Source organism: Danio rerio, chromosome 12 (assembly GCF_052040795.2).
Source record: "Danio rerio strain M-AB ecotype USA chromosome 12, GRCz13ab, whole genome shotgun sequence".
In the NCBI taxonomy this organism is placed as follows: Eukaryota; Metazoa; Chordata; class Actinopteri; order Cypriniformes; family Danionidae; genus Danio; species Danio rerio.
The window spans coordinates 17,879,122-17,898,501 of NC_141032.1; the positions used below are offsets into that span (position 1 = coordinate 17,879,122).

General features: G+C 44.0%; 1 protein-coding gene and 1 long non-coding RNA gene across 3 annotated transcripts in view; one reads left to right on the plus strand and one right to left on the minus strand.

Moving 5' to 3' along the window:
- plxdc1 (plexin domain containing 1) overlaps nt 1–19,380 on the plus strand; it is a 133,685-nt gene that overhangs the window by 93,323 nt on the left and 20,982 nt on the right. For both annotated transcript variants that reach the window (NM_001442325.1, NM_001146306.2), the window contains 1 exon segment: nt 4,287–4,410. In NM_001442325.1, the coding sequence (NP_001429254.1) occupies nt 4,287–4,410 (124 nt within the window).
- The window catches only part of LOC147841347 (uncharacterized), a 70,981-nt gene continuing 52,645 nt past the window's right edge, over nt 1,045–19,380 (minus strand). The window contains exon 2 of the long non-coding RNA XR_015504003.1: nt 1,045–2,443. This is a non-coding gene — a long non-coding RNA (uncharacterized LOC147841347). The remainder of the gene's footprint in view (nt 2,444–19,380) is intronic.

Consider the following 19,380-nt stretch of genomic DNA (forward strand, 5'->3'; position numbering starts at 1 on the left):
AAGCAATTTTCAAACTCGACAACAGCTGTCAGAGAATTGGTTTGGCATTTGTTTTTAAAGAGTCTGTATTTAAGTGATCATCTGAAAGCATGAAAACGCATAAGTTTTGCTAAGGTTACGGCATCCGTCCATACTACGCAGGAGTTTTCGAGCACCGTAAACGGAGCAATTTGAAAATGCTGAAGAAGCCGTTTTCATCCTTAAACGCTGCTGGTCTGTCTGAGTATGGATGAGGGAAAACAGAGACATCTGAAAACGGAGGCGGGGCTGCTGACATTTGTTTCTATTATTGGGGCTTTTCCTCAATATTAAGTAGACTAGCATAGCTCTCATCGGGGTAGATTGGCTGCAACGCTTGCTAGAAATTGTGTGTGTGGTCAAGTGATGTATATTTCAGCGTTTTGTGTAGACGGAGAGCTGATCAGAAACACTGGGTGAAAAGCTTGTGTGAACACGGATCGTTTTCATTATAAAACGCCGTTTTAAAACTAAAACGCACTAGTGTAAATGGGGCCAAAGAGGCAAATTAGATGAACAACAAATGGCTGCCCAGCAGAGAAGCTACAGGTGGATCTACCTTTTTCTTATGTTAGCTTAGTTGTTTTTGGGCCATGGTAAGTGATCACATGCTGCACATCAAGTGGACAAGCCAATAGCAAGAGGTGAGGAGTTTTGTACGTGTGGCAGAGTGGACGAAACAGGGAGGGAGAAGCTAAAGTGCTCGAGGTTAGCTCACTTTGAAACACAACCCAACGACTTATTTTGATATTGTAAGAATCAGCTCTTTGGTTTAAATCATGTTTAAACTTTGGGGATTCGAATCAAAGATTCAAACATGATTCACATAGAATTATTTAAAGCTTACACTTAACTTTAGTATTTGTCCAGAAAATAGAACGTTTAATGTAAAGCAATTCTGTATTATATTATTACGTGGCCAACAATAACAATATAAAAACAGTATCTAATTATTTAATGAGCAAGGTAGCAGTATCTGAAGCTGACGCATTAACTTATAAAGCACACAACACACCAACAAGGATCTTAAAACGAAACAAAAGTTTATTGCTACTCTATAACACAAAGTACTAATCTACGTAAAACAAACAAATGCACATACATACACACACGCACAAGCAGTTTGAGGAGAGTTTTGGCTGAGTGGATTTAACTTCTAGCCTTTGCTAAGTTCTTAACATTGCAACCTGAGAGAAACCATAAAAGCAGAGAATTTTGCTATTCTTTACTACTTAAACATAATTCACACCAGATTCAGTAATGGGTAGAAACCTTGTTTGTGCTACTTGCGTTCTGATGTAATTTTGGTTTCCTCGACTGGTCCAAAGGGAAATCCTGGTGAAGCTGATTGGTCAGCGTAGCAACTTCAGTGACGTGATGGAATTCCCTTGTCGGTGAAGAGGGGTTTCCTTAGTCGGTTGCTAGGGATACGGATGTTGGACAAGGCGGCGTTCGAAGTCCTTCCTGGGTTCCTGTAGTTATGATGAGTTTCAGAGTTTGGATGTGTTGACCCGATGGCTCGTTGTTGCACAAGCAGATCGGGGGTCAAGCCGGTAGCAAGTGAAGGTCGCGGTATGCTCCGTGATGTAACGAGGCTTCCGGCGAGGCGATGTAACGGCCACAGCACGAGAAGAGCGACGTTCGGGCAGCGACGGCGGTGATGACTGGCAAAGATGACCGGCAAAAGACGACGATGAAATTCCTTTGTTCAAAGTTTTATAGGCTTTGGTAGAGGCTGGGTCTACACAATGCTTGTCCCCAATTCTGCCCTCTAGGATGCCGGGTTGACACATGGTGTGGGTGCTGCTTTGATAGCATAGTGGTTAAAATAAAATCTTATAACGTCGACACTTTTCATAGTATGGTTTCTTCATATAAACCAATGCATTTGAAATGTTCCCATCTTTCAATCGATACCAAACATGAAGTATTTCACAAACATTCTGTAGATTTCATTTGTCACTGAGGGCTATTACTCAAGAACTATCTATAACAGTTTTGTTAAACACATGGAACATGTACACACAAAAACCTACAGAAACATAAAGCAAACATACATTACTCAAATAAACACAGTTTTACTGTATGTCCATTAAACTTTGGAAGCATTTCTGATCGCTTCTGTGTCTGCCTGAGAATGTGTATTCCTTGCAGACGCCAAAGGACACGCGAACCAAAAGGTACTTCTCAAAAACCGGTTTGGTGGGTTTTTGATTGTAGAGCCTCTTATTGTTTTAAGGTGTAAAGTTAATTAACACGCAACTGTAATGTTGACTGGCTAGTCATCCTGTGTATTGCCTTTTGCTGGGTGCCTGTGGATTGCTTTGAAAATGAAATCAAAGCTCAGACATGTAGGCACCAACCAATCTTTTAAGGATAACATGGTCTGTGGCTTGTTCGGTTCTGTAACGATCCGTTGACTCACCTGGGATTCAAACCCAGGAAAAATATAAAATGTCACCCAGAATTGTCTCTTTTTACAGTTTAAGGAGCAGAAAGGAGACACAAGTAAACACAAAAAATTATTCAAAATAATTCTCTTAAAAAGACAAACACTAAACTAGATCCCGATGGCTCGTCGGCTCGGATTTTGAATCAGAAGTGTCCCACAGCCCTCTGACAAAACAGCACCAACACCAAAAAGGTTCCTTCACCTTCACCCATGGGCCCCCATCTCCTGCAAGAAAAAGAAAGAAAATAACAAAAGCCATCAATGAGAAAGGGGCTTCTCACTCAAACCAGTTGATTTTACACAAAATGCACAGATACAGAAATCAGTAATTCAGAACTCAATACACATTGATAAGGAGAGCCTCTTGATTTTAATTCAGTAATTAGACATTCACAGCAAAATGACATTTACAAAGTGCAAATGAACACGGACACAATTTCACCACATAAATCCCTCAAAGTTGTCAGCTCCGGGTCTGCCATCACGACTGGACCATCAGTTCACTTTAAAATACAGTCAAAAGGGGTTAGACAGACTCAGTACTCGCTTCAGACAGCATCGCTCAGAAAGTAGCATCAAATGCTTCTGGATTGTAGCATTAACGCAGCAACAGAAATGTGGACACATTTACGATCTAAACGAGAAGGAGAATATTATAACACACACACACACACACACACACACACACACACACACACACACACGGCTACAAATCATTGCATTGGTTAACACTCCCATTTACAACCACATGCAAAACACTTACCAAACATGAATGAGGTGCTCTTAATACAAATGTGTCTATCGATATAAAGTCTAAATATATATATATAGACACACACACACAAATTTATCATTAGATTTTTTTGTCTTGTTTCTAGTCCAAATATCTAAAAGTTCTCAAATCAAGAAGCACTTTCTACACAAACAAAACACATTGTCTTGTTTTAAGAAATAATATGCCTAAATTAATTGAGTTTTTCCTTAAATCAAGCAAAATAACCTGCCAATTATTAAAGGTGATAAATGATAAAAGATTATTTTGCTTACCCCATTGGTTGATTATTTTGCTTGATTTAAGGAAAAACTCACTTCATTGTGGCATATTATTTTTTAAAACAAGACAATGTGTTTAGCTTGTCTAAAAAATGCTTCTTGATTTAAGAATTTGTAGATAATTGGACTAGAAATAAGACAAAAAATCTAAACAAAGCATTTTTTGCAGTGTAGAATTTTAAGATCCATTAAGCATTGTTTGATTTAAAGCAGAATACTCAGTCAAAGCTACTGGTCACTGATTAACAACATTCTTCAAAATATATTTTTGTTTGTTTATCAGAAAAAAAGAAAAAACAGGTTTGAAACAACTGGGAGTAAATGATGATAAAGTTTTCATTTTGGTGGAACGGTAGCTAAGTGGTTAGCATGGTTGCTTAGGAGCAGGTTCAAATATTTTTTTATTTAAACACAAGTAACGTAATCATATCCCTGGGTAATAATATGTATGTGTACATTAAAAAAAAAAAAAAAAAAAAAATATATATATATATATATATATATATATATATATATATATATATATATATATATTAAGTATTTACTTACAAATGTGTACTTCTGAAAACTCTTAGATAACGTGTATATAAAGTAATACTTTTGATTAGAAGTAAGAAGTAAAACTTGAATGTAAACATAATAAACTGTGATTTATTACTTGTTCCCAGTTTTATGGACATTTTAGTACATTGAGACTGTGAATGCTGTTATTATTGTTATTTTATATTAAAGCATAATTTGAGTTGGCATGTGTTTGTCTAAGGCAAAAGGCAAATGTGATGACTATGCTCATGGAGGCCCGGAGAGTTCAAACAGCCCTTTTAGATTACCATCTCCATCGATAGCTCCTTCCCCTGTAGCTCGACCTGCCAGTCCCATGACTGAAGGTAAGAATATTCAATATATGAAAATGTCTAAGAAATTAGCCATTAAACATATTACACTCATAAATGCAAAAATGTATGCATCATTCATGCTAAAATAACTGTGTCTGTTTGGTTTGTCTTTTGCTTGCATCTTTCTGTACAACATTCAACTCTTTCCTCCATGTTTGAAACAAAATGTTGTATTTATGTGATTTTAAAAGTTAGTTGTTCATCATGAGACACTCCTCTTTAGCATTTTTATGAGCCTAGTATCAACTAGAAATAATCTGGCATAGTCAGGACTTATTAGGGTGGTGCAGTAGGTAGTGCTGTCGCCTCACAGCAAGTAGGTTGCTGATTTGAGCCTCGGCTGGGTCAGTTGGCGTTTCTGTGTGGAGTTTGCAAGTTATCCCTGCGTGAGTTTCCTCAGGGTGCTCCGGTTTCCCCCACAGTCCAAAGACATGTGAATTGGGTAGGCTAAATTGTCCGTAGTGTGAATGGATGTGTATAGATGTTTCCCAGAGATGGGTTGCTGCTGGAAGGGCAGCTGCATAGAACATATGCTGGATAAGTTGGCGGTTCATTCTGCTGTGGCCACCCCGGATTAATAAAGGGACTAAGCCGAAAAGAAAATGAATCAATGAATGACTTATTAGATGTCTGTAATTATATGTTACAATTCTAAGATGTGCACTGTTGTTGTTATTAATGATGTAGTTATAGTTTTTTGGCTTATAGTGAGGAATATATTTACTTATAACATTGAGACAAAATAATATTTATTAATGAAAAAAATTTATGTGAAAGTATTTATTCAATAGTATTTAGTATTTTCTGGTTCTAGAATCTGATTGGCTGACAGCCCAGCAGAATTCTAATAGTATCAGCACTGTTCCCAAGTGTACCCCCAATGTATTTTTTTAAGTGAGGATAGACCAGGGATGGCCAACCCTGTTCCTGGAGAGCCACCTTCCTTCAGATTTTAGTTGCTACCCATATCAAACACACCTGCCTGTAATTATCACGTGGTGTTCAGTTCCAAATTAATTGATTCAGGTGTGTTTGGGCTCTCCAGGAACAGGGTTGGCCACCCCTGGAATAGACTATCTGAAAATGAAGAATCAGCTTCTCATTCCCCATCAAGGGTACCCTTTTGTCGACCAAAGCCCTGCTCACACTGAAATTTCAGCCATGATTTAGTCATCTGAGACAAATTTGGGCAATCCTAAAAGATTTGTGAAATCCTAGGATAAAATCTGTGATCTTTAATCCTGGGTTTAACATGTTCACTGACAGATTTTACTATCAGATTTTTCCTCCGATAAAGTTCTGTCACTATCAGAAGATTTCAGACACTTTCCTGCCGTGTGACAACAGCTGGGATGAGCGTCAATCCAAGAACAATCCAAGAACAAAATTTTTTGATGCAATCCATGCGACAACTCAAATGACCGAGGGGAAATGTCAAAACTGTTTTTTTCTTCCTGATTTTTATTGAGACACACCGTGTGCAAAATTGCCACTACAGATTGTTTACGTTTGCTATGAGAAATCCTTTTAGAATGGGATAGTGAAAGTGTCGGGGCGTTTTCTTTGGTGTTTGGCGCGTCTTCATTGTCATTCAGTCTGACTTCATGCCAGCTGAGATCTTACAGTGTGACATGAGAGCCATGTTTGTCCAGTCTAACATGCTACAATCATTTAGGGTTATAAAATATCTCACAGTGTGTTGGCCTTTAATAATAAAAATCATGTTATGTTACTTTGACACAATCTAGATTGTAAATGGATGAATAAATGGATTTAAGAATGAAAAACATTAGGTTAACACTTTATGATCCACATTAATAGACATTAGTGAGCAGTTTGTAAGTACACCTACAAATGGTTTGTAGACAGAACAAGCAGGGCTATTACATCTTAGCGTGAAAAACACAAAGATACAAATTGTGGCATGAAAACTGGGTGAAATGGGTGTGTCTCATTGAGAGACTTGACAGCCTGAACTCATTCTGAATTATCCTAAAGAGCCCCTACTATACATGAAATAGGGTTATATTTTGGTTGTAAGGGTCTCCAACAAAAGTCTAATATGCATGCAAGGTCAAAAAACACTTTCATGGTCTCATAATATGCATTTATTTTTACCTAATTATCCCAGCGACTCCCATATGAACAGTTCTGCGATTCATTTGTTCCCAAGCCCCTCCTTAGCGCAAAGCTAATCTGCACTGATTGGACCGATGACAGCCTGCTGTGATTGGTCGAGACTGACAGCCTTCAGCGAGAGACAGAGTGAAATGCCCAGCAGCTAATCAACAATATAAAAGTAGTCAGAGTGAATACATGCTTCATAGTGTAAGGCGTGGATTTTGGCTGCCAGTGGGTGAATGTAAATACAGACGATGGACTTGACGACTAACTATTACCCTCCTCCTCAGAGGACACAACACTAAAACATTTAAAAACAAAAAATGCACTTTCAGGTTGAGGGTTGTGTGATTGCCATTTGCCTAGAACACAAGTTCAACTTGCTGGGTGCAATTTAGACAACTCACCTTAAACCTGAGCTGAACTATTTTGAAACTTGACCGTTTCATGTGTTTAGGAACAACTGACGGTCCGTGAACAAATCCGCACATGTCGCGTTTTCAATGTGGCTTTACACTCGATATGAGAATATAAAGAGTTAACTTGATAAATGATTAGGAGGCATTAACTCACAGGACTGGGGCTACCCACAGGAGTGATCACCCATAAAAAGTTATTCACCCTACACCACAGCACACTCCAGTCACACACCCTGATGAATCAGAAGTGTCCCACAGCCTTCTGACACAACAGCACCACCACCAAAAAGGTTCCTCCACCCATGGGCCCCCATCTCCTGCAAGAAAAAGAAAGAAAATAACAAAAGCCATCAATGGGAAAGGGGCTTCTCACTCAAACCAGTTGATTTTTATATATAGAATATAAAGAGTTAACTTGATTTCTGCGGTTACAAGTAACAAAACACAACTAAATACATAATTTGTTCATTCAGTTCATTCGACTGGCGTCTCTGTGTGTGTGTGTCTGTGGCTTTTTTTCTTTGTTAGTGGGCGCGGCCGCAGGCTTCAAATCTCAAATCTTTGTGCGCGCAACTACTGTTGTGTTTCGTGGCTGCGTCTTGGTGAAACACCTAATGACTCGTTTTCAAGATGACTCGTTTGAAGAACTATGAGAACTATGACGAATCAAAAGTTTTAAACACTGTACACTTACAGATTTAAGCTTTAGCTGGGTATTTTACTTTACTTAGAGCTGTGTTACACACTACATGGAAGGGCATTTTCAAAAACCCATAATATCGGCTCTTTAAAAATCCCTGACTATTCTTAAATAGCTAGGGGTATGTCCTGAACCGTCATAGTATGAGGGTCAGGGTTCAGTTCACGCATTCCCATAATAAATACAGTCAGTCCACATATGCAGTCACTGGAATTAGGCAAAAAACACCACAGCAGTGCAACAATTGAGGGGCAAGAAAGAGTGAGATGGAGCAATGGTTCCGTCATGTTGCCATTGTTGTGCCAACTTGCTACCGTAAACAAAAGCTCTTCTAATTGGTCCACTGCTCTGGGACTGACAGTGTGACAAATGAGCATTTCTGTGAGTTAAAGTTGAAATTGTTTTGTCTTCACCAGGCATCTTGTATCTGGCTTGAATATATATGACAACAGTCATGTATATTTGTCAAACAATAAAAATAAAAGATACTGACTTATCTTGTGTGCACATAAGTCAGTCTTTGAGTAAGTGAATACATTCTCTATGCACACACGTAATATTGAACATTTGTTGTTGGCTGCACCGGTTTTTATTTTTTTCATTATTGTGTTAAATCTCCATCACATGATGCTCTTCAGTTCTATAGCTGACGGTGACAAAATAAACCCTTTTTGAACAATGACCCTAAAACCAAGGTACATACCGAATCGTGCTTTCTGTTCACCATTACACTTTTTTACAAAATAATGCAATACCTAATTTAGTAGTAAAAATGTAATAATTAACAAAGTATGATAATACAATCAAGATCATTATACATGTCATTATAAGTTAAAAAATGCAGCATTTCTAGCTGCATGTATAAACTGCTATATGGCTTACAATTCTCCAACAAAAGAACATATCCTCTGTGTAGGGGCTAGAGTGTAGGTGTTAAAGTGGAAGTAAAGCATTCTGTGAAGTTTACATTATTTTGTAAACCGATTTCCACTGTAATGTAAAACATAAACATGATTAAATGTAACCATTTAGAAGAAAAGAGGGTGTTTTATTATAGCTTTTTGAGCAAGGGTAACGCCATCTTGTGTGGTGTTACACCATGGTGTTGGTTTCCTTACTAAAGTTAAATAGATACAGTATCAAAAGATGATTAACCGATGGACACTAGAAAGACAAATACAACAAGTTACATAAGCAAAAACTGCCGATCCAGGCTTGAACACAGCGTAATAGTCAACAGCAAGTAGAAAAATTAAATAAGTAGGCCTCTTTTAGGTTGAGTACTGGACCTAGTTAACTGGACCACGTCCATGACTTCATGCCTTACATTAATTTAAACGATGATTGCTCAATTTTTTTTATTGAATTAGGAATATCGGGAAATACTTCCTCATTTGCCATCATTCGTTCTCTGTTACCCAAATAATGGTTAGAAAATAAAATGTAAACCAGTATAAACAAACTCATTCACCAACATCAGCATATCAAACCCAACAGAAATAGCAAACAGTCTTACCATGGCACCATGTTTACAAATCCAAACTGCACACGCTGACTGATTTCTAAGCATTATGCCAAATTATATAATCTTCCATGCCATCATATTTAAAATCAGTTTGCAATCCATGCAACCACCTTTTGTCGACAATTGCTCACTTATTTTACTGCCTCACAAAAGCATCAGGGCCCTCTATTGGTAAACTGGTTGACAGTAATGAGGTTACAAAAACATACAAAAAAGACAGTAAATACATAACCCTGTCAGTAGACTATTTGCTGAGTAAACATTGTTTAAAGATGTATGCTACACTGTACTTTAGTTGTACAATAAAGATATTTATTAGTGTTGGGCAGAGTAAACAAAAAATCAGGTGTTGTTAATTTGGTTTGATGTCTGATAAAAAGTGTAATGTACATCCCCAGCATTTATGCATAATTTATAATAATCATGACAATATTGGTAAGATGGCACAATTAAAACATATATAATTTTAATATGATTTACTATTCAGGATTTAAATGTCTTTAATTTCAAGGAACTCAATATCTGGGTGAATATAATATAAACAAGAATTTGTTTGCAGGTTAGGCAGACTTGGATGAAGTTAGTGGCTAGCAGCAAATATCCAGAAGTTGAGGACATTAGATTAAGCTGGAGACAGGTACTGTGCCCTCTGATGGCCAGTCTAGGCACCTAGACTGATGCATCTGAACAGAAAACAGAAGAGGGAGTTAACAAGCAATACATTTGACAGATGACTTGCTTACAAAAATTACCATTCCTATTGTACAATTGTGGGAGGCACCATCATCTTATCAAGATGAGTTATAAAGTATGAGGATGGTAAAGAATCTGAGGAGGAAAGATCAATGGATGTGGGTCAAGATTAAGAAGATGAGTTTGACTTTGCAAGGGAGGGAAGCATTTATAGTAAGGATGAAAATGACCAACCAATTGCCTTACCGGATAGGAAAAGTGTTGTCACTACAGGTAAATTGCTGGATTGTGGGTTAAGGGTTGTGACAAGTGTTTGGTGAGTTCCCCTTCGGTTGGGGAACTTCAGTGCCATAAGTGGATGAAATCCACGATGGGAGGATTCGGATCAGAAGCCGCTTGTCTGGAGAGTATTGAACGGGCCAATGAATGAAATTAATTGGCAGCGTAAGCTTGCGCAGGTGTGCGGCATCTGCAATTATCAGCATATAAGCACACCCGAGCCAGCAGACGCCATCCTTTTCGCTTCAGATCCTTTCTGAGTGAGTCGATGAGGGTTCCTCTTGCTGATCAACACTTCAGAGCGAACGAGTGTGTCTCCCGGTCCAGAGTGTGTACACGCAGCGGCAGACGGTCAAGCTGGGTTTCTCCCTTGCCTGGCGTTCTTTGGGTCCGGTCCTCCAGAGCGGTGCGTATAAAGTTGCAAACTTCACAGAAAGAGCAACACAGTCGTGCAGCACGTCCTTTTCAGGACGGCGCTCCGACTGTGCGTTTCTGGATGCGGTGGTTTCCTGTCCTCGGATGATGGGCACGAGCACTGCGTTACATGTCTGGGGGTCCAGCATGTCAATGCGCTGCTCGCGGGCAGTTCATGTCGTCATTGCGATGCCATGACTGTTGCGCAGTAAAGATCGCGGCTAGCCTTTGCAAAAGGGCGAACCACCCCAGTTGTCCCCTGCTCTGCAGCGGGCACTCGGGCAGATCTGAGGGTTTCAGCGAGAGATAATCCGTCGCCCACGGGCCCGCGGACCTCCCGCTCCTCTAAGCGCTCCATCCAAGCTTCGGGCGGGGGAAGCGATCCGTCTAACAGATGGTAGCCCTTACGCCCGATGACACCGGAGACTAGACGTCCACCGCGGCATCGGAGGGTGGGCTTTCATTGTCCGATGATGATCCAGACCCGCTCGCCCCCTTCGGGCTGGTGAGCGCTGTCACTACGGATCCTGAAACGGACATGTTAGCCGTGCTTTCCCGGGCTGCTTCGGCCGTGGGTTGGAGATGGTTTATCCCCCAGCTCCTCGGCCGGACCGACTAGAGGGGCGTTCCCTTCTTCCCGGAGGTGCACAGTAGGCTCACGCGGTCTTGTAAAGCACTTTTTTCTGCTCGTGCTGCGTGTCCCTCCACCCTAACCACTCTTGATGGTGGAACAGCCAGGGGGTATGTGGCGATTCCTCAGGTTGAGTGCGCGATGGCGGTAAATCCGCGCGGCGCCTCTTCTTGGCGGGGTCCGCCTCGTCTCCCATCCAAAGCCTGTAAGTTATCTACCTCCCTCGGAGCTAGAGCTTACATAGCTGCGGGCCAGGCTGCTTCCGCCTTGCATGCGATAGCTACCTACCAGCGCTACCTAGCGCAGGTGCTGGCCGAGCTGCACGACGGTGGGTCCAACCCAGGCTTACGAGCTTCGCACCGCCGCCGACTTAGCTCTTCGGACTACTGAGTCCGCTGCGTGTGCGTTGGGGAGGACGATGTCCACATTAGTGATCCAGGAGCGCCACCCCTGGCTGATATGCGCGAAGTCGACAAAGTCCGCTTTCTTGACTTTCCCCATATCCCAAGCCATGTTCGGCGACACCGTCTGTGAATTCACCCAGGAATTCAAGGCGGTGAGAGAGCAGTTGGTGGGTGATGTCTTATCGGCGGTCCGTAGTCCGCTCCGCCCGCCGTGCCATTCATACCTGCTCCTCGCCGAAGGCGCCCGCCTACGAGAGCTGCTCCGCCCCCGCACACGCCTCTGGCGAAGCGAGCGCGTCGAGCACCTCGGAAGCAGGCAGCCCCCCTGCCCAGAACGCCGCTAAGTCTGGCAACGGACCGCGAAACGTCCCTGGGACAGGCCATCTGGAGAAGAGGGAACTTGCTCTTTCCCCACTGGAGGGCGGGGCCCCATTTCCAACGGCACTTTTTACTGCCATGAAAACATTATGAAAGGGCACTTTTCACTTCCCCAGATGTGACAGCCCGAAATCTGCCAGTCTGGGACGCTATGCTTTCTAGCTTGCAGATTCGATGCGTTTCGCCAGTGGCTCACGAGCGCTGGGAGGACGGTCTCCTTTCTCCCACCCCTCGAGCCTCCCCTCCGGAGCTCGGGTTCGGAGTGAGAGCAAATATCTCACCTCCAGCTTTTCCGTGGGACCCGCAAGCTTCCCGGATCAGCACACCCACTCCGCGCTGCCCCACTGCTGGTACGTCAGCGATTGTAGCGATGAGTCCATTAGCGGGAGCTCTGCCTGCCTGGTTAGCGCGGGCCAGCTCTTCGCGGTGGTTCATACGCACAATCAGACTCGGCTATGCAATTCAGTTCGCGAAACGGCCCCCCCAAGTCGCGGGTGTGTATTCACCAGGGTCAGCCCCCTGTCCGCCCCTGTCTTGCGAGAGGAGATTGCTGTCCTCCTGGCGAAGGATGCAATCGAGCCGCTCCCTCCAGCCGAGATGGAGAGCGGGTTTTACAGCCCACACTTCATCGTGCCCAAAAAGAGCGGTGGGTCACGGCCAATCCTAGATCTGCGCGTTTTGAACCGCTGCCTGCACAAGCTGCCGTTCAGAATGCTCACGCAGAAGCGCATCCTCCGGTGCGTTCGTCCTCTGGGTTGGTCTGCAGCATTAGACCTGATGGACGCGTATTTCCATGTCTCCACTCTTCCTCGCCACCGTCAGTTTCTGCGGTTTGCGTTTGAAGGTCGAGCTTGGCAATACAAAGCCCTTCCCTTCGGGCTCTCTCTGTCTCCGCGGGTCCTCACCAAGCCCGCGGAGGGTGCCTCAGCGCCCCTTCGGCTCGCGGGCATCTGCATACTCGATTTCTTACGACTGGCTGATTTTTGCCCTCTCTCGGAGCAGTTGATTATGCACAGAGACAAAGTGCTCTGGCACTTCCACCTGTGGGGGTTTCAGGTCAACCGAGAAAAGAGCAAACTCGCCCCCGTGCAGAGGATCTCTTCTCTCGGGCTGGAGCTGGACTCGGTCACCATGGCAGCGCGCCTCTCCGGAGAGCGCGCTCAGCTGATGCTGTACTGTCTGAGAGAGCTCGACAGTAAAATAGTGGTCCCACTGAAACTATTTCAGAGGCTCCTGGGGCATATGGCATCCGCAGCCGCTTCATGCCGCTCGGATTATTCTATATGAGACCACTTCAGCACTGGCTTCACGATCGAGTCCCCAGACGCATGGCACGCGCGCGCACACCGAGTCTCTGTTACTGCGCTGTGTCGCCGCGCCCTCAGCCCTTGGAGCGAACCCTCGTTCCTACAGGCTTGGGTGTCTCTAGAACAGGCGTCCAGTCTTGTTGTCGTTTCAGCAGACCCTTCCAACACGGGCTGGGGGGCTGTGCGTTGCGGGCATGCGGCTACGGACCTGTGGAAAGGTACCCAGTTGCATTGGCATATCGCCTGGCATATCGCCTGGAGCTGTCTGAGAGAGCTCGACAGTAAAATAGTGGTCCCACTGAAACTATTTCAGAGGCTCCTGGGGCATATGGCATCCGCAGCCGATTCATGCCGCTCGGATTATTCTATATGAGACCACTTCAGCACTGGCTTCACGATCGAGTCCCCAGGCGCATGGCACGCGCGCGCACACCGAGTCTCTGTTACTGCGCTGTGTCGCCGCGCCCTCAGCCCTTGGAGCGACCCTTCGTTCCTACAGGCCTGGGTGTCTCTAGAACAGGCGTCCAGTCTTGTTGTCGTTTCAGCAGACGCTTCCAACACGGGCTGGGGGGCTGTGCGTTGCGGGCATGCGGCTATGGACCTGTGGAAAGGTACCCAGTTGCATTGGCATATCGCCTGGAGCTGTTGGCAGTGTTCCTCGCTCTCCACCGTTTTTTTTCCGGTGCTGGAACGGCAACACGTGCTGGTCAGGACGGACAGTACGGCGGCGGTGGCGTATATCAGCCGTATAGGGGGTATGCGCTCTCGCCGCATGTCTCAGCTCGCCCGCCGTCTGCTCCTCTGGAGTCATCCGCGGCTGAAATCGCTGTACACCATTCATATTCAGGCAAGCTCAACCGTGCAGCCGATGCGCTCTCACGGCAGCCTTGCGTCCTGGAGAATGGAGACTCCACCCCGAGTCTGTTCAGCTGATATGGGCGCGATTCGGGGAAGCCCAGATCGATCTGTTGCTTCCCCCGAGATCGCTCATTGCCAGTTGTTCTTTCCCTGAACGAGTGCTCTCGGCACGGATGCACTGGCTTACAGCTGGCCTCGGGGCACGCGCAAATACGCGTTTCCCCCAGTGAGCCTGCTCGCGCAGTTACTGTGCAAGGTCAGGGAGGACGAGGAACAGGTTGCTGGTTGCGCCCCTCTGGCTCAACCGGACCTGGATGTCAGAGCTCTCCCTCGCGATAGCCCTCCCCTGGCAGTCCCTTCGAGAGAGCACCTACTCTCTCAGGGACAGGGCACCACCTGGCACCCTCGCAGATCTTTGGAGATTTTTAGACGCGAGGAAGACTTAGGTAACCTCCGATTGCGGTGGCTAATACCGTCACTCGGGCTAGAGCCCCCTCCCCGAGCGCGCCTATGCCCTGAAGTGAAGTCTATTCACTGAATGGTACGTCTCTCGCTGAGAAGACCCCCGTAATTTGCCAGATCAGCGTTGTGCTTTTTTTCGCCGAGAGAAGTTGGAGAGCAGGCTGTCGCCCTCCACACTCAAGGTTACGTGGCTGCCATCTCCGCTCTCATAACGCGGTGGCTGGCAGCACCGTGGGAACGCATAACCTCATCATCCGGTTCCTCAGGGGCGTTAAGCGAATTAATCCACCCCGCCCCCTCTCATGCCCTCTTAGGATCTCGCCCTCGCTACACAAGCCGCGTCAGATCCCATCGATCCTCGACTCAGTATCTTTCTGTCCCTGAAGACAGCTCTGCTGGTCGCGTTGATATCGATTAGAGGGTCGGGGACCCGGAGGCATTTTTCGGTCAGTGACTCGTGCCTGTAATTGGGTTGGCTTTCTCTCACGTCCTGAGACCCCGCCCGCGATATGTGCCCAAGGTTCCTACCACTCCATTTTAATACGAGGTAGTGAGCCTGCAAGCGCTGCCCTCGGAGGAGGCAGACCCAGCCCTTCTTTATTGTCCAGTTCGCGTTTTGCGTATTATCCGGACCGCACTCAGAGTTTAGATCATCTGAGCAGCTCTTCGTCTGTTATAGCGGTCGGCAGCAGGGAAGTGCCGTACCGAAATAAGTTCCCACTAGATTGTGGATGCCTTTCTTTCACTATCAGAGCCGAGATGAGCCGCGTCCCCCGAGAGCGCGTGCGCACTCCACTCGGAGCTTCGCATCCTCTCGAGCGCGCGCACGCGGCGCCCCTCTAACAGACATCTGTAGAGCTGCGGGCTGGGTGACACCCAACACATTTGCAAGGTTTTACAATCTGCGAGTGGAGCCGGTTTCCTCAAGGGTATTAGGTAACCCTTGGTGATTGAGGAAACAATTCGGTAGGGTGTTGAAACACGCTTGCTGCGCCATTCTCCCTAACACGGAGGTACGTGCGCCTTTTTATCTGTCAGTAAAGTTCCCCATCAGGTGAGCCCTGCAGATTCCTCCGTGGCCCCCAGCACTGACTCAGCGGAGGAGTCACTTGCTGGCCCACTACGTTGTAGGTCTGCCCGCTAGTCGGTTTTGGGTAAAGGTGCCTGCTATGCGTGATCCCCACTAGGCGATCCCATATGCTTATTCCGCCACGGTTAAGTCCCCCCCCCTGGGCGGACCCGTGTCTTCCCTCCCCGCTTACCACTCTTTTGCTATGCGTACTCCCCCTTTTTAGGGCTAGTCCATATGTAAATTCTGCCATCTATCCCCCCTTGGGTAACGGATGGCCTCCGCAGCGTCCTCCCTATCGGGATTGCACGCTTCCCAACGTACTGTCGTATTTTCCTAGAATTATCTAGATGCTCACGACTTCCCAAAAATATATCTAAATCCGTAAAACTTCTGTTGAAGTAGGATAAATTAGGGCCAGGGACACGTTGGAGGACCGCGCCCCTCATGATGTGGGTGCTCATCGGGGGTGTTGGTAAGGTGCAGTCATTATGGCGCTTTCCATACTTCTCCCATCGTGGATTTCATCCACTTATGGCACTGAAGTTCCCCAACCGAAGGGGAACGTTAGAGGTTACAGAAGTAACCCTTCGTTCCCCGAGGAGGGGAACGGAAGTGCCATACTCCGTCGCCATAATGACTGTCCCTTAGCTGTTTGAAAGTCTCTTCAGCTTAAAAGGATGGCGTCTGCTGGCTCGGGTGTGCTTATATGCTGAGATAATTGCAGATGCCGCACACCTGCGAAAGCTTACGCTGCCAATTAATTTCATTCATTGGCCCGTTCAATACTCTCCAGACAAGCGGCTTCTGATCCGAATCCTCCCTTCGTGGATTTCATCCACTTATGGCATTTCCGTTCCCCTCCTCGGGGAACGATGGGTTACTTCCGTAACCTCAAACATTCACTGTTGTAAAAATAAATAAATGAATGATAACCCAGTCCAGGAGACACGAACAAGCAGAATTGATTTTTTGAGATGTGTTGGTTAGTCTGCAGTCAAACAGCATCTTCAAGAAGTTCAAGAGCCTACAGAAGTCTCTCACAGGTCTGCAATCTACAAGTTTTGATCACAAGTCTGTAGCAAGTCTAAAATGAGTCTAATTTGAGACAGAGACTTTTATATAAATAAAAAAATACCACACAGTCAGAGCTTGGTCTGAAGCCATAATAATCTTTACAGTAATATAACAATAATACCAATAATATGTAATTAATGGTAAACGTCCAATGATCAGTCAAGCACATGAAATACTATATTTATTATCTGTATTATAAAAAAATTGTATGGTTACAAATTATCATACAAATATGCAGGTTCAAATCCAGGTAATTCCTCACAGGGGAAAACTACTCTAATAGAGCTGACAACAAAAGCAGGAATATAGATCCAGTGGTTCTTTTGTCAAATGTCCTCTGGCCCAAAGTCTAAATAGCATGTATGTCTCATTAGTTAGTCTTCAGTTAGTCTCAACCTAGAGACTAACTGAAAATAATTTTATGAGCCATTTGCACACAAATGATCATGCAAAATGTGGTTCAGATGTGCCTCGTGACATCAGATTGACTGACACGGTTGACATTAGCGTACACCATCAGGGCTGGACTGAGACACTACATTCAATTAAAATGCTACCCATCTATGCATGCCCTTGAATATGTTTACCAACTCTCATTCTAAAAATGTACAAAAGCCATATATTGGAAATAATGAGAGTTGACAAATTAAAACCTTAAAAGTTTTTATTTATTATTATAATAAAATTATAATCCACACTGGAAGTCCATTCTGTGTGTGCCTGGACTGCCTGCTGATGCACACACAGTTAAAGGTGCAGTAGGTGATTGCTTTCAGAAACATTTTTTGTTGTGCTGGTTAAAAGTCCCTTCACAGTCCAATAGTAATGATTACAGTAAATTATGTAAATGTGTTTATATGTATTTTTATATTCTGGGTAAGGCATAAAACTAAAAAATGTTCATCCAATTAAATAGAGTCAGACCGACATCTATCATAATTGCGATAAGCAGCTTAAACTGTCTGTCAGCAAATGTAGATTCGGACTTCTGCGCATCTGTTCACGCAGACCGGCCATTCGCGCGTGCCCGTCTGCATAAGCGGCCGCGCAATCACAAGACAGACCGGGAGAAATCAAATGCTGAAGTTGAAACTTCTAAAAACCTGAATCAATATTGGAGTTACTTTAGCACGCTGAAGGAAGGACGACACCATGGCTGAAGTATTACTGTTAGATAGGTAATGTTCTGTTTTAAAACAATTTTAGTCAGGCTAAGCTTATGTTAGATTGTGTTCTGTTATGAATGACTTCTATGCACAGACGTGTTGTTCAGCCACTGAAATTTCCCGGTGAAAGATTGATGTGATTATTTTTAGTTTCATAAGGTCCTTTTACAGCATCGATAATATAGATTTATATTTAGTTTAACAACAAAACATCAGTAAATAGCGCTATTCCGCCTAACCTGCTTTATTAAGCTAAAGTTGCTTTTATATTCACATTGGGTCGTTTTTGAACAATGACAGCCTTCCTATACTGTTTACCATGCTACTCTGAATATTCATTCTGAAATAGCATGTAAGTGTGGCTAAGTAATAAATGTGATTCCTGCACAGTGCTGACACTAACTGGCGAATTACATGAACTAGTAGGTTGTCTGTCTGCTGTTGTGACATGGTCCACACGCTCGCGATTTCAGGGGGTTTGGCTTTTAATCACAGTCCCTCCCCGCCTTCCAAAGATAATATGTTAAGTGGTTAGCATTTTGGCAGATCACCTACTGCGCCTTTAATGTTGATTACTAAAATAAAAATAAATAATAAAAGCAATATGTCAGAGACCCTAAAAAATGCTTAACTGAACAGTGAAACATCAAACATAGCTTAAAGAGTGTACATACTCAATTAAATAACCTTAAACATTTAAAAATGCAACAAATATTTGTTTGGGCCCAAACTACAAAACTAAATGTAAAAATAGTATTAGTTTTGCTTAAGTTGCACACTGTCATGTATAAAAACCATTATAACCATATTGTATAAATAATGTAACCGTAGGCCTACATCATGCTGACGAACAAAAAACAGAATGTCATGATATCCCATGTGATTGTCTTCTGACCAAGTGCATCTTAAAATACATGAAATACTCCTCATAGAGCTTGAGAAGCATACATTCGTAATGATATAATTTGTAAAATAAAGACTTGCAGGTTAAGGAAATCGCATATGAGAAAGTTGCCGTGGGCCTTGGTGCAGATGAAAAGTATAAAAAAGTAAATTTATATAGGCTAGATAGAGTAGACAGGAATATATTAATCTGTTCAACAGTTGTCGATCTGCTATGCGCTGCAGATGCAAAAGGCAAATGCCTGCTTGCCGCTTTTGCTCTCCCTACGTGCGCGGCTCTAACACCTAACAACACGAGCTCTCCTCGGCCCTAACAAGTGGGTTTACTGTAACGTTAAACACCTTTGCCGTATCGGCTCAAATGCATAAACCATTGGGTTATTGACTATTTGCTCCACCGTCCTTTTAGGTTCATCCTCCATTTTAAAGCAAGCTTTAGACAAATTGAAAAAAAAAACTCCCTTGCTCAAATAGCTATAATAAAACACCTTTTTTCTTTGAAATAGTTACATTTAATCATGTTTGTGTATAGTTTCATTACAGTGGAAATCGGTT